The sequence below is a fragment of the Procambarus clarkii genome, chromosome 44 (genome assembly GCF_040958095.1).
Source record: "Procambarus clarkii isolate CNS0578487 chromosome 44, FALCON_Pclarkii_2.0, whole genome shotgun sequence".
NCBI lineage: Eukaryota > Metazoa > Arthropoda > Malacostraca > Decapoda > Cambaridae > Procambarus > Procambarus clarkii.
The window spans coordinates 8,673,783-8,693,010 of record NC_091193.1 but is presented as its reverse complement, the minus strand read 5'-3'; the positions used below and the strand labels follow the sequence as shown (position 1 = coordinate 8,693,010).

At 48.0% G+C, this 19,228-nt stretch overlaps 1 protein-coding gene across 1 annotated transcript in view; it reads right to left on the bottom strand.

The window, feature by feature from the left end:
• Positions 1–18,926, bottom strand: part of LOC138350246 (myelin transcription factor 1-like) — a 57,491-nt gene extending 38,565 nt beyond the window's left edge. Inside the window, exons 1-2 of the mRNA XM_069300627.1 lie at positions 17,437–18,926; positions 148–261 (exon numbers count right to left, since the gene is read on the bottom strand). Coding sequence (XP_069156728.1) covers positions 148–261; positions 17,437–18,853 — 1,531 coding nt within the window. The 5' untranslated portion in view covers positions 18,854–18,926. The remainder of the gene's footprint in view (positions 1–147; positions 262–17,436) is intronic.
• Positions 18,927–19,228: the final 302 nt, after the last annotated feature.

The following is a 19,228-nucleotide window of genomic DNA, read 5'->3' as shown; positions in this document are numbered from 1 at the left end:
GGTCATTTTTTTTTATTAATACATGAGGTACATCTGCATTAGTGCAGCTGCCCTAGACTATATGAAGTGGAGTACAGTGTGTCAAAAAAGCTAACTAGGTGATGCTAAAAAATCCCCATCACACAGGATAGTGAGAAGGTGACTTACTCTCCGGGGTGACCTTGTCCTTCCTGGGACAGCCGGACAGGGAGCGGTGGTGGGAGTAGAGCCCGGTGGCGTGCCCCGACCCGTTACATCCCGGCGTGGGGCACTTGCTGCTCTCTGTGGACAATGATCACACTCGTTACTCCATCGTCACGCTCACCATCACCTTCATACACCATCACACGACTATCATCATAAATACATCACCACAATACCACACTGATTCACCATCACATGACTATTATCATAACACCGTCACCACTATACTACATTGATATACCATTACATGACTATTATCATAACTACATCACCACTATACCACACTGGTACACCATCACCTCACTATTACCATAACTCCATCACCACCACACCACACCACTTTATTATAACAACGACACTTTATCAACACCATCATCACCACACTGTACCATACTTCACTATACCACCACAGTTCACTATACCAGTACACTACACCACCGCACTAGATAGCAGATAAGATGTGTAAGGATATCGTTTTTTTTATTTTTTTATACAAGAGTTGTTACATTCTGTTGTTACATTCTTGTACAGCCACTAGTACGCGTAGCGTTTCGGGCAGGTCCCTGGAATACGATCCCCGCCGCGAAGAATCCTTGTTACAACCAAGTACACATTTTACTGTTGCGTTAAACAGAGACTACAGTTAAGGATTTGCGCCCAGTAAATCCTCCCCGGCCAGGATACGAACTCATGACTAAGCGCTCGCGGAACGCCAGGCGAGTGTCTTACCACTACACCACGGAGATCCTCATTAGACAGGGAGACTGTAGGACAAGATGACACAGGTGGAAGCTTGAAAGGCAAATGAGCCGATGGACTGTAAGGACATATTCGTACCCTGTACAGCTGGTCAACATGGGGAATACATAGAAAGAAGAAGTTGTACGGGAATGTGACGGAAGATGAAATAAAGGAGAAGAAAACCAGTATAGATTATTAAACCTTCAGATGGCCCCATCGGGAATACCTAGTAAGCAAAAGGACAACAAAACAACCTCTGACTTTCACTGGCAGACTAAAACATGACTGACTCTATACATTAACAGAGTTCTTAACTATCACTCGCTGCGTGGCAGCCGTGATGATGATATCTCGACCACTACCACCGCTAGTCAAAACCAACAGCCACGACAGCAGCAGCAGCAGCAGCAGCCAGAGCAACACCAGCAGCAACAGCAGCACCAGCAGCTGCAGAGCCCGGGACCAACCCTTCAACTCTGTGGTGAGCGGCGGCGGCGGCACCTCCAGCAGGACAGTCCAGCGCCAACACATGGATATTTATAATGCAGGAGGGCTGGCCTTGAGCGTGTGGCCAACGCCACTACTGAAACCCAGGTCAAGTTTACAGGCCACACCAATTACCCAAGCCGCGGCGGCCGACGTGTACTGGGTAGAGGGCAGGGTAGGGAAAGCCAGGGCAGATCAGACGGAGTTGGCAGAGCGGTTTAGTCAGGAGTGGGAGGTGGAGAGGGAACACGAGTCTCGGTGCATTCCATCAAAGAGACTGGGGGATGAAGACGTGTCTGTGTGTTGGCCCCGGGGCCAGTGGCAGCACACAGGGGCCCCTCGCTACCCCTCCTGTGCAGCCGCGGTAAATCACTCCCGGGGAAAAACTCTCGATAGGTTTTTGTTTTCATCTCTGGGTAAAATCTCGACGCTGTAAGGTGTGACCATGGCTACCACCTTTACACACAGTTTAATTAGAGCCAAAATTGCTTGTCAACAGTGCAGGAATTGCTACGATAATGTATGAAAAGTAGCCCTTGAGACTGGCGCTGCTTAAAAAGGGCGCGATAATTAAAAGAGGAAAGAAAAAAAGGGGCGGTTTAAATGGAAAAGTTAGGGGGAGAGGGCATTTTTCCGCGGAGCTGGGAACGGGGGTTCTTTATGAGGCAACAATGAGGCGCGGCAAGCTAATACCACACTCACCACCTTATGGCACACAGGCCTAAGTCGCCTGCACCGCACCTTGGGCGAAGCACGCGCCCGACCCCACCCCACCCCCCCTTCACGAAGACCTACATCACACCAACTTTTTAACAATTAACCATTTTTTCATCAGGAGCTCTTAATGAACAAAATCATAATTAATGGAGTAATTAATCCTGATAGCGGGAGGGCCATTGATGTAGACCTGCACGATAGTTTTGGCCCAGGGATTACAATTACAGCTTTATAATGTGGGGTTAAGACAGATTTAAGGTGTGTCTGACTGACCGCTCGTGCTCACTTGTCTTGACTCAGAGCACATTGTATGGCACATATCCGGTTTGCTTACAAGGATGTGCAGAACCTGGCGCATCACAGCTCACCGCGCGAGCCGACCTATGCTGCCTGCACGTTCCCCACCACTCCTCAATTTTACATAGTCACTCCCTACACCAGTCAGCCCTTCACCGCCACAGACAACACAAACACACACACACAGCTGCGTGGCCATGTTTGCTAATGATGCTAAGAGCACGCACACACACACACACACACACACACACACACACACACACACACACACACACACACACACACACACACACACACACACACACGCACACACACACACACACACACACACACACGCACACACACACACACACACACAGCGCACTCTGGGCCTCGCGGTTGAGTGGACAGCGCTCGGGAGTCTTAGTCCTAAGGGCCCGGGTTCGATTCCTGGCCGAGGCAGAAATGAATGGGCAGCGTTTCTTTCACCCTGATTCACCTAGCAGTAAATAGGTACCTGGGAGTTATCCAGCTACTACGGGCTGCTTCCTGGGGATATGTGTGTGTGTGTGTGTGTGTGTGTGTGTGTGTGTGTGTGTGTGTGTGTGTGTGTGTGTGTGTGTGTGTGTGTGTGTGTGTGTGTGTGTGCGCGCGCGTGTGTGTTAGAGAGAAATATATTCAGTAGATATAATAGAAGAAAACAAATTGGTTAACAAGGCGGGGTCCAAGAGCTAATAGCTCGATTTTGCAGACACAAATAGTAAATACACACACAGTGACGCGCAAAAGAGTAGGAGGCTACACAAAGAATAATAAGGACACGTGTGAAGAGCTTAATAACACGCAGTTGTGTCTCTCTGGGACTCTCTTATTGTGGGTATCCGTAGTAAGGTCGGTAGAGCTCATCTCCTCCACTCTGGTGGTCGAGAGTTCGAAGCCCCGATGGTGCAAGTGAATGGATTTACACCAGAATCATTACGACTGCCCACACTACAGTGGTCATGATATCGGTGCCGTTCGTGGGGATACCTCTGGTGGCCTGGGTTCGAAACCTATGAGAGGCCATAAAGTCATAGCGATATGTGCTCATATATATATATATATATATATATATATATATATATATATATATATATATATATATATATATATATATATATATATATATATATATATATTTTGCTTTATTATATGTTTAAAGGTTACAAGATATACATTGGTTGATACAAAGAGTGCTCAAAGGTTATGGATCTCTTGAAGCTCCTCCGCTTCAGGACGGGAACCGAGGACGCAGCAGGCGTTTCCCCTCTGGATCGCCACACTGAGGCGCTGAAACAAAAAACTGGCAGCTCTTGGGTCCCTGGTGACGTCAATGAGCTTGGAGCCCAATTCCTTGAGAAATCCCAAGGCACTCTTGCCCCAGGGGCCATGCGTCTCAGACGCTATGGGAACAAAGATGTATTGACCTTCCAATCGCCTGTATTTGACTGATTTTGCTATTTCCCTGTGGTTGGCCGCCCCACCTGCTTGATCAGCACCGTAGTGTACATAGGTGTCAGTCAGGGTGGATACACACGTGTAGTCCCACACCACGTGCTTGCCCCTTTTCCAGGAGTTTATGGTGATGCCATCAGGGTGAAGTGCGGGGGAAATCCTGTTTTGGACCCCTAGGATGCGAGGTTTTCTCTCCGCTGGGCACCTAGCTGAGACGAGGCTACTCTTGATGATGTCATTGACCTCGTTGTGTCTCGCATGCCAGCCCTTTGTGCTTACGCAATGCAACCCATGCAGTCCATATTGGTCTGCTTCCACCCTGTTGCAAATACACTTGTATTCAGTGTGAATTGGGGCACCAAGGCGGAGGGCCACTGCTACACGAAGGGATTCTGGATCTAGGCGCGTGCCCATTGCTGACATGGGTACTGCCAGGAGGAAGTCTCCTGCATGGGGGGCACGCACTGCTCTGAGGCGGGCTTTCTCCTTGTCTGATGTTGCGGCTCTGAGCATGGCATCAGCTATTTTTTATACTAGCGGGTGGTCCCAGCTGGACTGTTTAAGTTTTTTTGTTGGCTTCCAGGAGCCAGAAGACTGAAAGGCCAATACATGATGAAGGGAAACTACCTTCTTACAACGACTAGAGAAAAAGACTTGGAGTGGACATAACACAAACCTAACTCCAGAGTGTCATATAAATAGAATGAAATTACCTGCATATTCTTCGCAATGAAAAGTCAGAAGAACATCCTTTAGGAACTTAAATAAGGAGTACTTTAGATCACTGTATACCGCTTATGTGAAGCAAGTTTTGGAGTATGCCGTCCCATCGTGGAGCCCCCCATCTTAAAAAAAAAAAACAAATATAGAAACTCGGAAGCGTGCAGAAGTTTGCAACGAGACTTGTCCTAGAATTACGAGAGATGAGAAATGAAGAGAGACTGAAGGAACTAAAACTGCCGGTGCTAGAAAAGATGTGAGGAGGAAAGAGAGGAGAGACATGATACACACATATAAAATACTTAGGGGGGATTGACAGAGTGTAAAAAGAGGAAACGTTTACAATGAATACTAATAGAACATAAGGGAACGGGATGAAGTGTGAGACTCCAATGCATCATAGAGATGTTAGGAAGTTTTCCCTAGCATCTTTAAGTTAGGAAATCTCTATAATCTCTATAACCTCTCTTTAACATTTCCTAAGTTTAGCGTAATAGTATCTGGTAAATGGAAAGATATAATTGAGCAAGTTGTAGAGGCAGACGGAAGACATGATTATATAATAATAATAATAATAATAATAATAATAATAATAATAATAATAATAATAATAATAATAATAATAATGTTTATTCAAGTAATAATGCATACATTCAAAATGAGTTATAAACAGAATTATTGTATTTCTAGACAGAGCAAGTACATACTGTGCCTCAGGCCACTGATACCCACAGCATTTCGGGCACAGATTAACATACTGTTAATGAGTTAGTAACATTAACTAATATTAGACTAACTTATTGATTAAATTAAAATAAATTAAAATTGGATTAACTAACATAATTGACATTGGAGTTAGTTAGTGAGGCTTGGCTAACAGATGAGCGTAAGATTAGATTTTACTTTTTACTTTTCAATTAGTAGGAAAATGGTAGAGAAATAGGTTGAACTATACGAGGAGATCATACATCTCAACTCTATTCAACATTTCGAAAGCAAATAAGATAAGATCAAGAGTCTTTTCTTTATACAACTTGCAGCTGTAATGTCCAGGTCCAAGAGGTGAACCTCGATACTGGAGGTTAATGTAGGCACAAATAGGTAAGAACACGCACACTCAATCACCTCTCACCCTCCCCCCCGCCCCACGAGGAAGCAACACCCCCACCCCCCCTCACTCCTCCGTGACTGCCAGACTGGTAATAGGCCATGGATCGTGCCTGAAGCACGCCCTCACTGCCGATAACATAAGCAGCAGTTTTCCTAGCTAACAGGCCAAGTTTCTTGAGAATGTCGGACAAGAGGCCAGGGAAGGCGGCAACGGGGTGGTGGTGGTGCGCCGCCCAGCTCCTCCATTACTCCCCCCCCCCCCTCTATCGCCAATCTCCACCCCCTCCACAATGCTCCAGCAACTTCCCCCACCACCCTCACCACCACCACCGCGGCCACCAAGCCCAAGGCGACCGTTGCAGAGGTACACAAGGGAGGTCCGCCAGTGTAGCCAACTGCCGATAACTGCAATACTTCGCCAGATGTTAAGAATACAATTATATTTCCCAACACATTTGAGAGAAACTGGAGTACAGGAAGAAGTAAGAGTTATTAAAAAATGCTAAGCTAACCTACATACGTAAATACATAGATACACAGATTTACGTATGCCCTACATAAAGTATTAGATGTGTCTTTTACATAGTGTCATTAATGTACATTCACAAAGGTGAAATGTAATTCTGATCAGCTTCCATATATGCTTTATACCCATACATATACATATACACACACACACATACACATACATATATACACACACACATGCATTCACATACATTTGTCTCTAGTGTTGAGAGAGAGAGAGAGAGAGAGAGAGAGAGAGAGAGAGAGAGAGAGACAGAGAGACAGAGAGACAGAGAGAGAGAGAGAGAGAGAGAGAGAGAGAGAGAGAGAGAGAGAGACAGAGAGACAGAGAGACAGAGAGAGAGAGAGAGAGAGAGAGAGAGAGAGAGAGAGAGAGAGAGAGAGAGAGAGAGAGAGAGAGAGAGAGAGAGAGAGAGAGAGAGAGAGATACAGGGGGGGGGGGGACGCAATGCTCTCTACACTACGACACAAAAATCATACAAAGGAGGACGACACCCCACCCCCTCACCTCTCCTCCCATCCCCCCCACCTCTCCTCCCACCCCCCCCACCTCTCCCCCCCCGATGCACACCACTCCCAGCCCCCCCCCCAAGTGGTCTTCACCAGACATCCACACATTACCATAAACATTAGTGTCAGGACATCAGCGAAAACATCCACTTCAAAGCTCCTCAAACATTAGAACACGATCACTTCAGTAAGAGTCTAATATCAGGAAAGACGTCCAAGTTCAAGTAACCATTAATGTTAAGAAAGCTTCAGCTTCAAGATTAACATTAACATTTACAGAATTCACAACATTGGGCAAACATTAAACTTATAAAACATTTAAATGCTAAGAGCAGGTGCTTAGCAGAGTTAATCTGAGAGACAGTGTACCTTAGCAACGGGTCTGAAGCAGCCTTACAAACCTTTAGAAACAATAAACGAGAAAGTGGCTATATTATTAGACATTACTAGACTCTCTCTCTCTCTCTCTCTCTCTCTCTCTCTCTCTCTCTCTCTCTCTCTCTCTCTCTCTCTCTCTCTCTCTCTCTCTCTCTCTCTCTCTCGCGCACACACACACACACACACACACACACACACACACACACACACACACACACACACACACACACACACACACACACACACACATAAAGAAGCCTACATAAAAAGAATAACGTCTGCGGCATATGCGAGGCTGGCTAACATCAGAACAGCGTTCAGGAACCTGTGTAAGGAATCATTCAGAACCTTGTACACCACATATGTAAGACCAATCCTGGAGTATGCGGCCCCAGCATGGAGCCCGTACCTTGTCAAGCACAAGACGAAGCTGGAAAAAGTTCAAAGGTATGCCACTAGACTAGTCCCAGAACTAAGAGGCATGAATTGCGAGGAAAGGCTGCGGGAAATGTACCTTACGACACTGCAAGACAGAAGAGTAAGGGGAGACATGATCACAATCTTCAAAATCCTCAGGGGAAACGACCGGGTAGACAAGGATAAACTATTCAACACTGGTGGGACGCGAACAAGGGGACACAGGTGGAAACTGAGTACCCACATGAGCCACAGGGACGTTAGAAAGAACTTTTTCAGTGTCAGAGTAGTTAACAGATGGAATACATTAGGCAGTGATGTGGTGGAGGCTGACTCCATACACAGTTTCAAATGTAGATATGGTAGAGCCCAGTAGGCTTAGGAATCTGTACACCAGTTGATTGACAGTTGAGAGGCGGGACCAAAGAGCCAAAACTCAACCCCCGCTAGCACAACTAGGTGAATACACTCTCTCAAGATGCGGTACGCAGCAGCTAACTAACTCCCAGATACCTATTTGACCTAAGTGAACACATCAGGTGAAACACATTGTCCACTTGTTTCGGCCTGGAATCGATCCCGGATAAGTGGAATTCCGAGCGCTGTCCGTTCACCCGCGAGCACTGCGTGTGTGCGCGCGCGCGTGTATGATTATGTAATTAGCTAAGTGTAGTTACAGGATGAGAGTTACGCTCGTGGTGTCCCGTCTTCCCAGCACTCTTTGTCATATAACGCTTTGAAACTACTGACGGTTTTGGCCTCCACCACCTTCTCACCTAACTTGTTCCAACCGTCTACCACTCTGTTTGCGAAAAGGCAGTGTGTGTGTGTGTGTGTGTGTGTGTGTGTGTGTGTGTGTGTGTGTGTGTGTATGTGTGTGTGTGTGTGTGTGTGTGTGTGTGTGAGTGTGTGTGTGTGTGTGTGTGTGTGTGTGTGTGAGTGTGTGTGTGTGTGTGTGTGTGTGTGTGTGTGTGTGTGTGTGTGTGTGTGTGTGTGTGTGTGTGTGTGTGTGTGTGTGTGTGTGTGTGTGTGTGTACTCACCTAGTTGTGCTTGCGGGGATTGAGCATTGGCTCTTTGGTTCCGTCTCTCAACTGTCAATCAACTGGTGTACAGGTTCCTGAGCCTATTGGACTCTATCATATCTACACTTGAAACTGTGAATGGAGTCAGCCTCCACCACATTACTTCCTAATGCATTCCATTTGTCAACTACTTTGACACTAAAAAAGAGTTCTTTCTAATATCTCTGTGGCTCATTTGGGCACTCAATTTCCACCTGTGTCCCCTAATGCGTGTGCCCCTTGTGTTAAATAGCCTGTCTTTATCTACCCTATCAATTCCATTGAGAATCTTGTATATGGTGATCATGTCCACCCTAACCCTTCTGTATTCCACCGACGTGAGGTACTATTTCTGTAGTCTCTCCTCGTAGCTCATACCCCTCAGTTCGGGTACTAGTCTGGTGGCAAACCTTTGAACCTTTTCCAGTTTAGTCTTATCCTTGACTAGATATGGACTCCATGCTGGAGCTGCATACTCCAGGATTGGTCTGACATATGTGGTATACATGGTTCTGAATGATTCCTTACACAAGTTTCTAAAGGCCGTTCTTATGTTGGCCAACCTGGCATATGCCGCTGATGTTATCCTCTTGACATGAGCTTCAGGAGACAGGTCTGGCGTGATATCAACCCCCCAAGTCTTTCTCTCTCTCTGACTCTTGACGAATTTTATTTCCCAAATGATACCTTGTATCTGGTCTCCAGCTCCCACAATTATCTTCATTACATTAAATTTACTTGGGTTAAACTCTAACAACCATTTGTTCGTCCATTCCTTCAGTTTATCCAGGTCTTCTTGAAGCCTCAAGTAGTTCTCTTCTGTCTTAATCCTTGTGTGTGTGTGTGTGTGTGTCTGTGTGTGTGTGTGTGTGTGTGTGTGTGTGTGTGTGTGTTTGTGTGTGTGTGTGTGTGTGTATGTGTGTGTGTATTCACCTAGTTATATTCACCTAGTTGTGTTTGCAGGGCTTGGGCTCTGCTGTTACTAACTACTAATTAAATTTTTTTGACCCCCCCAGGAAAGAGCCCGTATCAGCTGTCTAACTCCCAGGTACCTATTTACTGCTAGGTAACAGGAGCATCAGGGTGAAGGAAACTATACCCATTTGTTATCCGCCAGCTGCCGGAATCGAACCCCGGTCCCTAGGTCCACGAGCCTAGAACGCTGTCCACTCAGCCAGCCAGCCCCCTGTGTGTGTACTCACCTATTTGTGCTTGCGAGGGTTGAGCTTTGGCTCTTTGGTCCCGCCTCTCAACTGTCAATCAACTGGTGTACAGATTCCTGAGCCTACTGGGCGCTATCATATCTACATTTAAAACTGTGTATGGAGTCAGCCTCCACCACATCACTGCCTAATGCATTCCACCTGTTAACTACTCTGATACTGAAAAAGTTCTTTTTAACGTCCCTGTGGCTCATGTGGGTACTCAGTTTCCACCTGTGTCCCCTTGTTCGCGTCCCACCAGTGTTGAATAGTTTATCCTTGTCTACCCTGTCAATTTCCCTGAGGATTTTGTAGGTTGTGATCATGTCTCCCCTCACTCTTCTGTCTTCCAGTGTCGTAAGGTGCATTTCCCGCAGCCTTTCCTCGTAACTCATGCCTCGTAGTTCTGGGACTAGTCTAGTGGTATACCTCTGAACTTTTTCCAGCTTCGTCTTGTGCTTGACAAGGTACGGGCTCCATGCTGGGGCCGCATACTCCAGGATTGGTCTTACATATGTGGTGTACAAGATTCTAAACGATTCCTTACACAGGTTCCTGAAGGCTGTTCTGATGTTAGCCAGCCTCGCATATGCCGCAGACGTAATTTTTTTTATGTGGGCTTCAGGACAACCTGTCCTCTTAAAAAGAACGTTGCTTTTGGCCGTTTGCCAGTATGGCCGAATTTGGACGTAATTTGAAAATGAGAAAAAAATGAAAATAAATTTGGGATTTTTTTTTTTCAACAACAGTAAGTTAAGGGTCCTCTGGTAGGTTAGGTGGGCAGGAAATTCTCATAAAGTTTCAAAACGTTATGAAAAACGTTAATTTAAAGTGTCCTCTCATAACCTCTGCGCGTCGCTGGACGACTCAAACAGAAAACGGAACAGAACGTCACTTTTGTGAGTCGATTTCATTTCAAATTACGTCCAAATTTGACCATAGCGCGCATACGAGCCAAAAGTGACGTAATTTTTAAGAGGACGGGTTGTCAGGAGACAGGTTTGGCGTGATATCAACTCGTAGATCTTTCTCTCTGTCCGTTTAATTAAGTACTTCATCTCCTATTCTGTATCTTGTGTCTGCCTCCTGTTTCCACCGCTTAGTTTCATTACTTTGCATTTACTCGGGTTAAACTTTAGCAGCCATTTGTTGGACCATTCATTCAGTCTGTCTAGGTCGTCCTGTAGCCTCCTACTGTCATCCTCTGTTTCAATCCTCATAATTTTTGCATTATCAGCAAACATTGAGAGAAACGATTCTAATCTGTGTGTGTGTGTGTGTGTGTGTGTGTGTGTGTGTGTGTGTGTGTGTGTGTGTGTGTGTGTGTGTGTGTGCGTGTGTGTGTGTGTGTGTGTGTGTGTGTTTGTGTATGAGTGACTGTACTCATCTAGTTGTGCTTTGAGGGGTTGAATTTTGGCTCTTTGGCCCCGCCTCTCAACCGTCAATCTACTAGTGTACACATTCCTGAGCTTCTCGAGCTCTATCATATCTACATTTGAAACTGTGTATGTTCTACAACCTGCTCCTTTAGATCCCTTTCATTACTCACTAACTTACGCTAAAATATTATTTTTAGCATCTCTATGACACATCTGAATCTCAAGCCTCCATCCGTGCCCCTTATTCTATTAGTATTCATTGTAAGCATTTCCTCATTTCCACCCTGTGAATCCCTCTGTATTTTATACGTCTGTATCATGTCTCCCAGCTCTCTCCTCCTCTCTAGCGTTGTCAAGTTTAGTTCCTTAAGTCTCTCTCTCTCTCTCTCTCTTCACAGAATACTGAGGATTTCGACACTACATCCCCCACTTCTCACATTGTATCCCCCTTCCACCAACCCTCACACTGAACCTCCCTTCTCATTTCTTTTCATCTATCTCCCCTTCTCTTTTCTCCTCCCCTCTTCCCCTTTCTCCCTGAGTCTCAACATTCCTGCAGCCACAAAAATGTTGCATTGTCGTCAAGCCTTGTGTGAGGGAGGGAGGGTGAGGGGGGGGGGAGGGTGAGGGAGGGAGGTTGAGGGAGGGAGGGTGAGGGGGGAAGGGAGGGGAGACAAGGTAGAAGGGGCGATCATTTTTGGAGGGTGTAATTAAAGTAAGAAGTGGGAATGATACTAGGCCCTGGAGGACACACCTTCGCCAGTTGTTCCTATAACTATCGTCATTTCCTTCTGGTGTTCGTTCACTCTAACATTTATCTTTGGGAAATAGTGTTCCATGATAAATATATCCATAGTGAGTTTCTCCCATGGTGGGTGTTGAGGGTGGGGTGTCTCCCATGGTGGGTGTTGAGGGTGGGGTGTCTCCCATGGTGGGTGTTGAAGGTGTGTCTCCCATGGTGGGTGTTGAGGGTGGGGTGTCTCCCATGGTGGGTGTTGAGGTTGGGGTGTCTCCCATGGTGGGTGTTGAGGGTGGGGTGTCTCCCATGGTGGGTGTTGAAGGTGTGTCTCCCATGGTGGGTGTTGAGGGTGGGGTGTCTCCCATGGTGGGTGTTGAAGGTGTGTCTCCCATGGTGGGTGTTGAGGGTGGGGTGTCTCCCATGGTGGGTGTTGAAGGTGTGTCTCCCATGGTGGGTGTTGAGGGTGGGGTGTCTCCCATGGTGGGTGTTGAAGGTGTGTCTCCCATGGTGGGTGTTGAGGGTGGGGTGTCTCCCATGGTGGGTGTTGAGGGTGGGGTGTCTCCCATGGTGGGTGTTGAGGGTGGGGTGTCTCCCATGGTGGGTGTTGAGGGTGTGTGTCTCCCATGGTGGGTGTTGAAGGTGTGTCTCCCATGGTGGGTGTTGAGGGTGGGGTGTCTCCCATGGTGGGTGTTGAGGGTGGGGTGTCTCCCATGGTGGGTGTTGAGGGTGGGGTGTCTCCCATGGTGGGTGTTGAGGGTGGGGTGTCTCCCATGGTGGGTGTTGAGGGTGTGTCTCCCATGGTGGGTGTTGAGGGTGTGTGTCTCCCATGGTGGGTGTTGATGGTGTGTGTCTCCCATGGTGGGTGTTGAGGGTGTGTCTCCCCCATGGTGGGTGTTGAGGGTGTGTCTCCCATGGTGGGTGTTGAGGGTGTGTCTCCCCCATGGTGGGTGTTGAGGGTGTGTCTCCCATGGTGGGTGTTGAGGGTGTGTCTCCCCCATGGTGGGTGTTGAGGGTGGGTGTCTCCCATGGTGGGTGTTGATGGTGTGTGTCTCCCATGGTGGGTGTTGAGGGTGTGTCTCCCATGGTGGGTGTTGAGGGTGTGTCTCCCCCATGGTGGGTGTTGAGGGTGTGTGTCTCCCATGGTGGGTGTTGAGGGTGTGTGTCTCCCATGGTGGGTGTTGAAGGTGTGTATCTCCCATGGTGGGTGTTGAGACTGTGTCTCCCATGGTGGGTGTTGAGACTGTGTCTCCCATGGTGGGTGTTGAGACTGCGTGTCTCCCATGGTGGGTGTTGAGACTGTGTGTCTCCCACGGTGGGTGTTGAGGGTGGGTATCTCCCATGGTGGGTGTTGAGGGTGTGTATCTCCCATGGTGGGTGTTGAGGATGTGTATCTCCCACGGTGGGTGTTGAGGGTGTGTATCTCCCATGGTGGGTGTTGAGGGCGTGTATCTCCCACGGTGGGTGTTGAGGGCGTGTATCTCCCATGGTGGGTGTTGAGGGTGTGTCTCCCATGGTGGGTGTTGAGGGTGGGGTGTCTCCCATGGTGGGTGTTGAGACTGTGTGTCTCCCATGGTGGGTGTTGAGGGCGTGTATCTCCCATGGTGGGTGTTGAGGGTGTGTCTCCCATGGTGGGTGTTGAGGGTGGGGTGTCTCCCATGGTGGGTGTTGAGACTGTGTGTCTCCCATGGTGGGTGTTGAGGGCGTGTATCTCCCATGGTGGGTGTTGAGGGTGTATCTCCCATGGTGGGTGTTGAGGGCGTGTATCTCCCACGGTGGGTGTTGAGGGCGTGTATCTCCCATGGTGGGTGTTGAGGGTGTGTCTCCCATGGTGGGTGTTGAGGGTGTGTATCTCCCATGGTGGGTGTTGAGACTGTGTGTCTCCCATGGTGGGTGTTGAGGGCGTGTATCTCCCATGGTGGGTGTTGAGGGTGTGTCTCCCATGGTGGGTGTTGAGGGTGGGGTGTCTCCCATGGTGGGTGTTGAGACTGTGTGTCTCCCATGGTGGGTGTTGAGGGCGTGTATCTCCCATGGTGGGTGTTGAGACTGTGTGTCTCCCATGGTGGGTGTTGAGGGTGTGTCTCCCATGGTGGGTGTTGAGGGTGGGGTGTCTCCCATGGTGGGTGTTGAGACTGTGTGTCTCCCATGGTGGGTGTTGAGGGTCTGTCTCCCATGGTGGGTGTTGAGGGTGTGTGTCTCCCATGGTGGGTGTTGAGGGTGTGTGTCTCCCATGGTGAGTGTAGCGGGTGGGTGCCTCCCCCCCACCCCCCACTCACGATGCAAGAGCTCCGGGCTGAACACAAATCCTTGAGAAGCGAGAGTTCCTCAAGTGTGTCTCCGTCCCAGTGCTCACACACACTGTTAATTCTCAATTGCAAATTCTGAACTGGCATTAAGAAGGGAAATGAGATGTAAATTCTGAAGAATATTCATACGTTCCCGTCGGCGACCAAGACAGAGGTGGTGATTTTTGTCCTCCTGAACACTGAGCCCCTCCTTGCCCCCCGGCCCTCCTGTGGGACAGTCCCAGCCCTCCTGTGGGACGGTCCCGGCCCTCCTGTGGGACGGGTCCCGGCCCTCCTGTAGGACGGGTCCCGGCCCTCCTGTGGGACGGGTCCCGGCCCTCCTGTGGGACGGGTCCCGGTCCTCCTGTGGGACGGTCCCGGCCCTCCTGTGGGACTGTCCCGGTCCTCCTGTAGGACGGGTCCCGGCCCTCCTGTAGGACGGTCCCGGCCCTCCTGTGGGACGGTCCCGGCCCTCCTGTGGGACGGGTCCCGGCCCTCCTGTGGGACGGGTCCCGGCCCTCCTGTGGGACGGGTCCCGGCCCTCCTGTGGGACGGGTCCCGGCCCTCCTGTGGGACGGGTCCCGGTCCTCCTGTGGGACGGGTCCCGGCCCCCCCCTGTAGAAAGTACTCCATGGACCACTATATAGCTCTTGGAAGGGATATGAGGAGCTGGGATGTGAGGACGGGGTAAAGGAATGGTGCCCAGTCACGTTGACTATCGGGCATCGAACGCTGACTCTCCCAAAAGTAAGGGCGTCACTTTACCGAACAGTCCAAGTGGTTGTGTTGATGTTTAACTCTAGCAAGTGTTGGGTGGTAGATTGCTTCTGGGGACAGGAAGCTTAATCTTGCTCAAAACCTGTCCCCCTGGGATCACACACATTACCGGACAGCATCAGCTACATGCGCATGACTGAACAGCGTGAACACTCCCTTCAGAAAGCACGAACGTCGTCGTTTGTTCTGATGTGTGGGTCTGGTCATCATATCTTCAGCCACGTTACTGTGCCTCGTCGTCTGCATCTTGACAGTGTTGTGCTTCTCCCAGATAGTATCAGAATATACCCCTTGAAGGACAAGCTAGCTGACAGCCGGTGTGAGACTACACGAGGGGAACCCAGCAAGTTGACACCTATGTATCCTTCGGGGTTGATCAGGCATGAGGTGCTTGGGGATACGCAGCGTGCAGGGTTCGAAACTATCCACATGGATCCTATTCATCGTCTCACTGATATATCACGTTAATGGGATTTCTTTGTGCACAGGGCAGCAGGAAAATGAGCAGAAACCTCAGGGCTGTCAGTTCCCGGTGTCAGCGCCTCAATGTGACAGTCCAGAGTGGAAACTCCTGTTATATCCTCGGTTCCTCACCGGAAGCTGAGAAGCACCAAGAGATTCAGAACCTTTAACTATTTTTTTGTATTCACCTTCTTGTAACTTTCAAAAATGTCAAATAAAGAAAAATGAAAACATACTATATTACATATATATATATATGACATACTATATTATATATATATATATATATATATATATATATATGTCGTACCTAGTAGCCAGAACGCACTTCTCAGCCTACTATGCATGGCCCGATTTGCCTAATAAGCCAAGTTTTCATGAATTAATTCTTTTTCGACAACCTAACCTACCTACCCTAACCTAACCTAACTTTTTCGGCTACCTAACCTAACCTAACCTATAAAGATAGGTTAGGTTAGGTTAGGTAGGGTTGGTTAGGTTCGGTCATATATCTACGTTAATTTTAACTCCAAATAAAAAAAATTTATCTCATACATAATGAAATGGGTAGCGTTATCATTTCATAAGAAAAAAATTTGAGAAAATATATTAATTCAGGAAAACTTGGCTTATTAGGCAAATCGGGCCTTGCATAATAGGCCAAAAAGTGCATTCTGGCTACTAGGTACGACATATATATATATATATATATATATATATATATATATATATATATATATATATATATATATATATATATATATATATATAATAAGTGGGCATTGAGGTGACTTGAACACGGTGTTCTGGTTATTCTGGAAATCACAAGAACGCTGGTTCAAATCAGCTCAGTGCCCAAAATGATTTTCTCATTGATATTACAAACCATTGTGATTTCTTTGTGATATAGAACAATAACCAGGAAGGACAAGTAAGACAGACAGCAGGACATTTGCCTGACCACTACACATTGTCCTCCAGGACACCATCACAGATCAGACGCTAAACTGAATAGGAAATATAAATATATTTCTCAATTGTGATATGAATGGAATCAGGAAATTGTTTGTCTTTCTTTCTTCTATATATTTTTTATCCAACTGAACCATCGGATATCGACTCCTGCAAGGTGCAAGTTCAATCTCTGATGCTTCCATATATATATATATATATATATATATATATATATATATATATATATATATATATATATATATATATATATATATATATATATATATATATATATATATATATATATATATATATATATATATATCAACATGATTTTGGGCAGGTATAAAACAGCAAGTGAATATTATTTAATATATGAGGTTGAAGACATGAGAGCTAGGAGGCGGCAGGTGGGTTCAGCATGCTGAGGCCTGGCCTAGGCTGCCCTGCATGCTGAGGCCTGGCCTAGGCTGCCCTGTATGCTGAGGCCTGGCCTAGGCTGCCCTGTATGCTGAGGCCTGGCCTAGGCTGCCCTGTATGCTGAGGCCTGGCCTAGGCTGCCCTGCATGCTGAGGCCTGGCCTAGGCTGCCCTGCATGCTGAGGCCTGGCCTAGGCTGCCCTGCATGCTGAGGCCTGGCCTAGGCTGCCTTGCATGCTGAGGCCTGGCCTAGGCTGCCTTGCATGCTGAGGCCTGGCGTTGGCTGCCCTGCATGCTGAGGCCTGGCCTAGGCTGCCTTGCATGCTGAGGCCTGGCCTAGGCTGCCTTGCATGCTGAGGCCTGGCCTAGGCTGCCTTGCATGCTGAGGCCTGGCCTAGGCTGCCCTGCATGCTGAGGCCTGGCCTAGGCTGCCCTGCATGCTGAGGCCTGCCCACCAACACCTATCAAAGCAAGCAATACATCAGCCTAAAGGAAGGGTAAGAGGGAACCTACCCTGTTCGGGACCCGGGGGTACTACGGGCCTCATACCACGCCCATCGACCACGCCCCTTGGACTAAAAGTGACCAACCGACTCTCACCCAAGCCAAGCGACGGTATGATAGGTTGAACAGCCTCCAGGGGTGGAGCTCTAGTTGCGAATGGCGCTCTTATTGGCTGGCCGGGAAGCGAGGAGGAGCTGGATTGGTGGGCGGGTTCGGGCGAGAGGATTTTAACAACATATGGAGACTGGGGAGTAGAGGAAGACTTGAGCTGGAGGAGACAAGCAGCGGCATTCTGGTCATCTAAACTTGATGAAGCTTTTGAACTTTTGGTATCCTTAGTCTTATGCGACTTAAAGACAGAAAAATCGAGATTCTTAATTTCATTCTTCTGGTTGTGTTCACTTACGTTATCGACAGCCTCGGGTTTATGTTTCCCAGGTATTGATAGGTCAAGTTCACGCAATTCACTTTCATCCTCAACAATACGCATTTCGTTACTGGTGTCGTCATCATCATCGTCGTCGTCTGCAAAACAGTCATTAGAACCAACGGTTTTGTTGGCGTCGTCGGAAATGTCAGAGCCGTCGTCGCTTGTCTGACTGCTGGGTCGGCTTCGAGGCTTCGAGAGGTCTTGTGGGCCGTCGTCACCACCGTTGGCGGCGGCCAAGCGACTACTCTCGCTCTCACTATTGCTCTTGTTGACCGCTGGGTCAGCACCCGAGGAATCACTGGAGTCGCTGGAAGTTTCAGTCTGTATTTTGTCGGCTCGCTCCGAGTCTTTCTGGTTTTTGAGGAGCTGTTGTGCCGCCATGAGATTTTGGAATGGCGAAGGCTTCAACTTGTGCGTCATGAGTGGCCGTGACTGGCCTGTGGAAGGTGACTGTAAATTACTGCCGAGTTTCCCAGTACGACACTCGATCCATCTGGAGAGAATGGCATCCCGAGGGTACTGAGTTGCGTCTGGAAGCTCCTTCTGATCTTTCTCTGTTTCCTTTGCAGGCTTAATATCCTTAAGATTACTTATTCTCGTTAATGCTAAAGGTTCGGAAGAGGCTGGAAGCGCTGAGGAAGTACTTGAATCTTTTTCTCCGTCTTTTGATAGTTTTTTATGTTGTGGGCGTATTGGTGGGGGTGTGGTGCTGCTGTCTTTATCGTCGTTGCTCGGAGTCTCTGGCTCCGTCGTGTCGTTTTCTGTGTGGCTTTTATCTGAAGGTCCTCGGACGGGCGAGTTGGAGGGATTATGGCTTTTGTGCTCGTGTGCTTTGTGCTCTTTTTGTAGACTATTAGATCGAGGCTTCTCTTTTGGCTTTTCCTTAACCTTATTTGCCTTTTCTCTTCTGCCTTTTTCTTTGGTGGAAGGTATACTGCTTATTTTGTCAACCTTTTTGAGGCTCTCGAACCGCTGACTTGCGTCAGCAGTCTGTGTATATTTTTTATTAGTATTTCCTTTATGGTGAGAGAAGGTTTGGGTTGTAAGGGCCGCGTCCGCAGAGGATGCTCGTCTGGTGACCATGGTGGTGCTTCCCTTGCTGTGGTTACTCTCGCTCTCTCCACTCTCCCCATCACCTTCTCCCTCCCTCTCCCTTCCTTCCCTCCCTTGCCCATCCTGCTTCCTCTCACTCCCTTCCCCTTTTCTGGGGCGCCCCCTACCGCTCCCTTTCCCAGACTTTCCCGCCTTTCCAGCATTCAGCTTTCTCTCCATTCCCGATGTCATGACGGCATTCGATCTGCAAAGAGATAAAATTATCTCATCAAACTACTGAAGGCTCAGTCAGCGCTTCGGTATTTTTCAAAGTGGGTCATCCGAATTTGTAAAGTAACTGAACCCACAATCTTCAAATGAACCATTGCAACACAAATCTAGATGGACTAAATGGAAGCAAGTTTT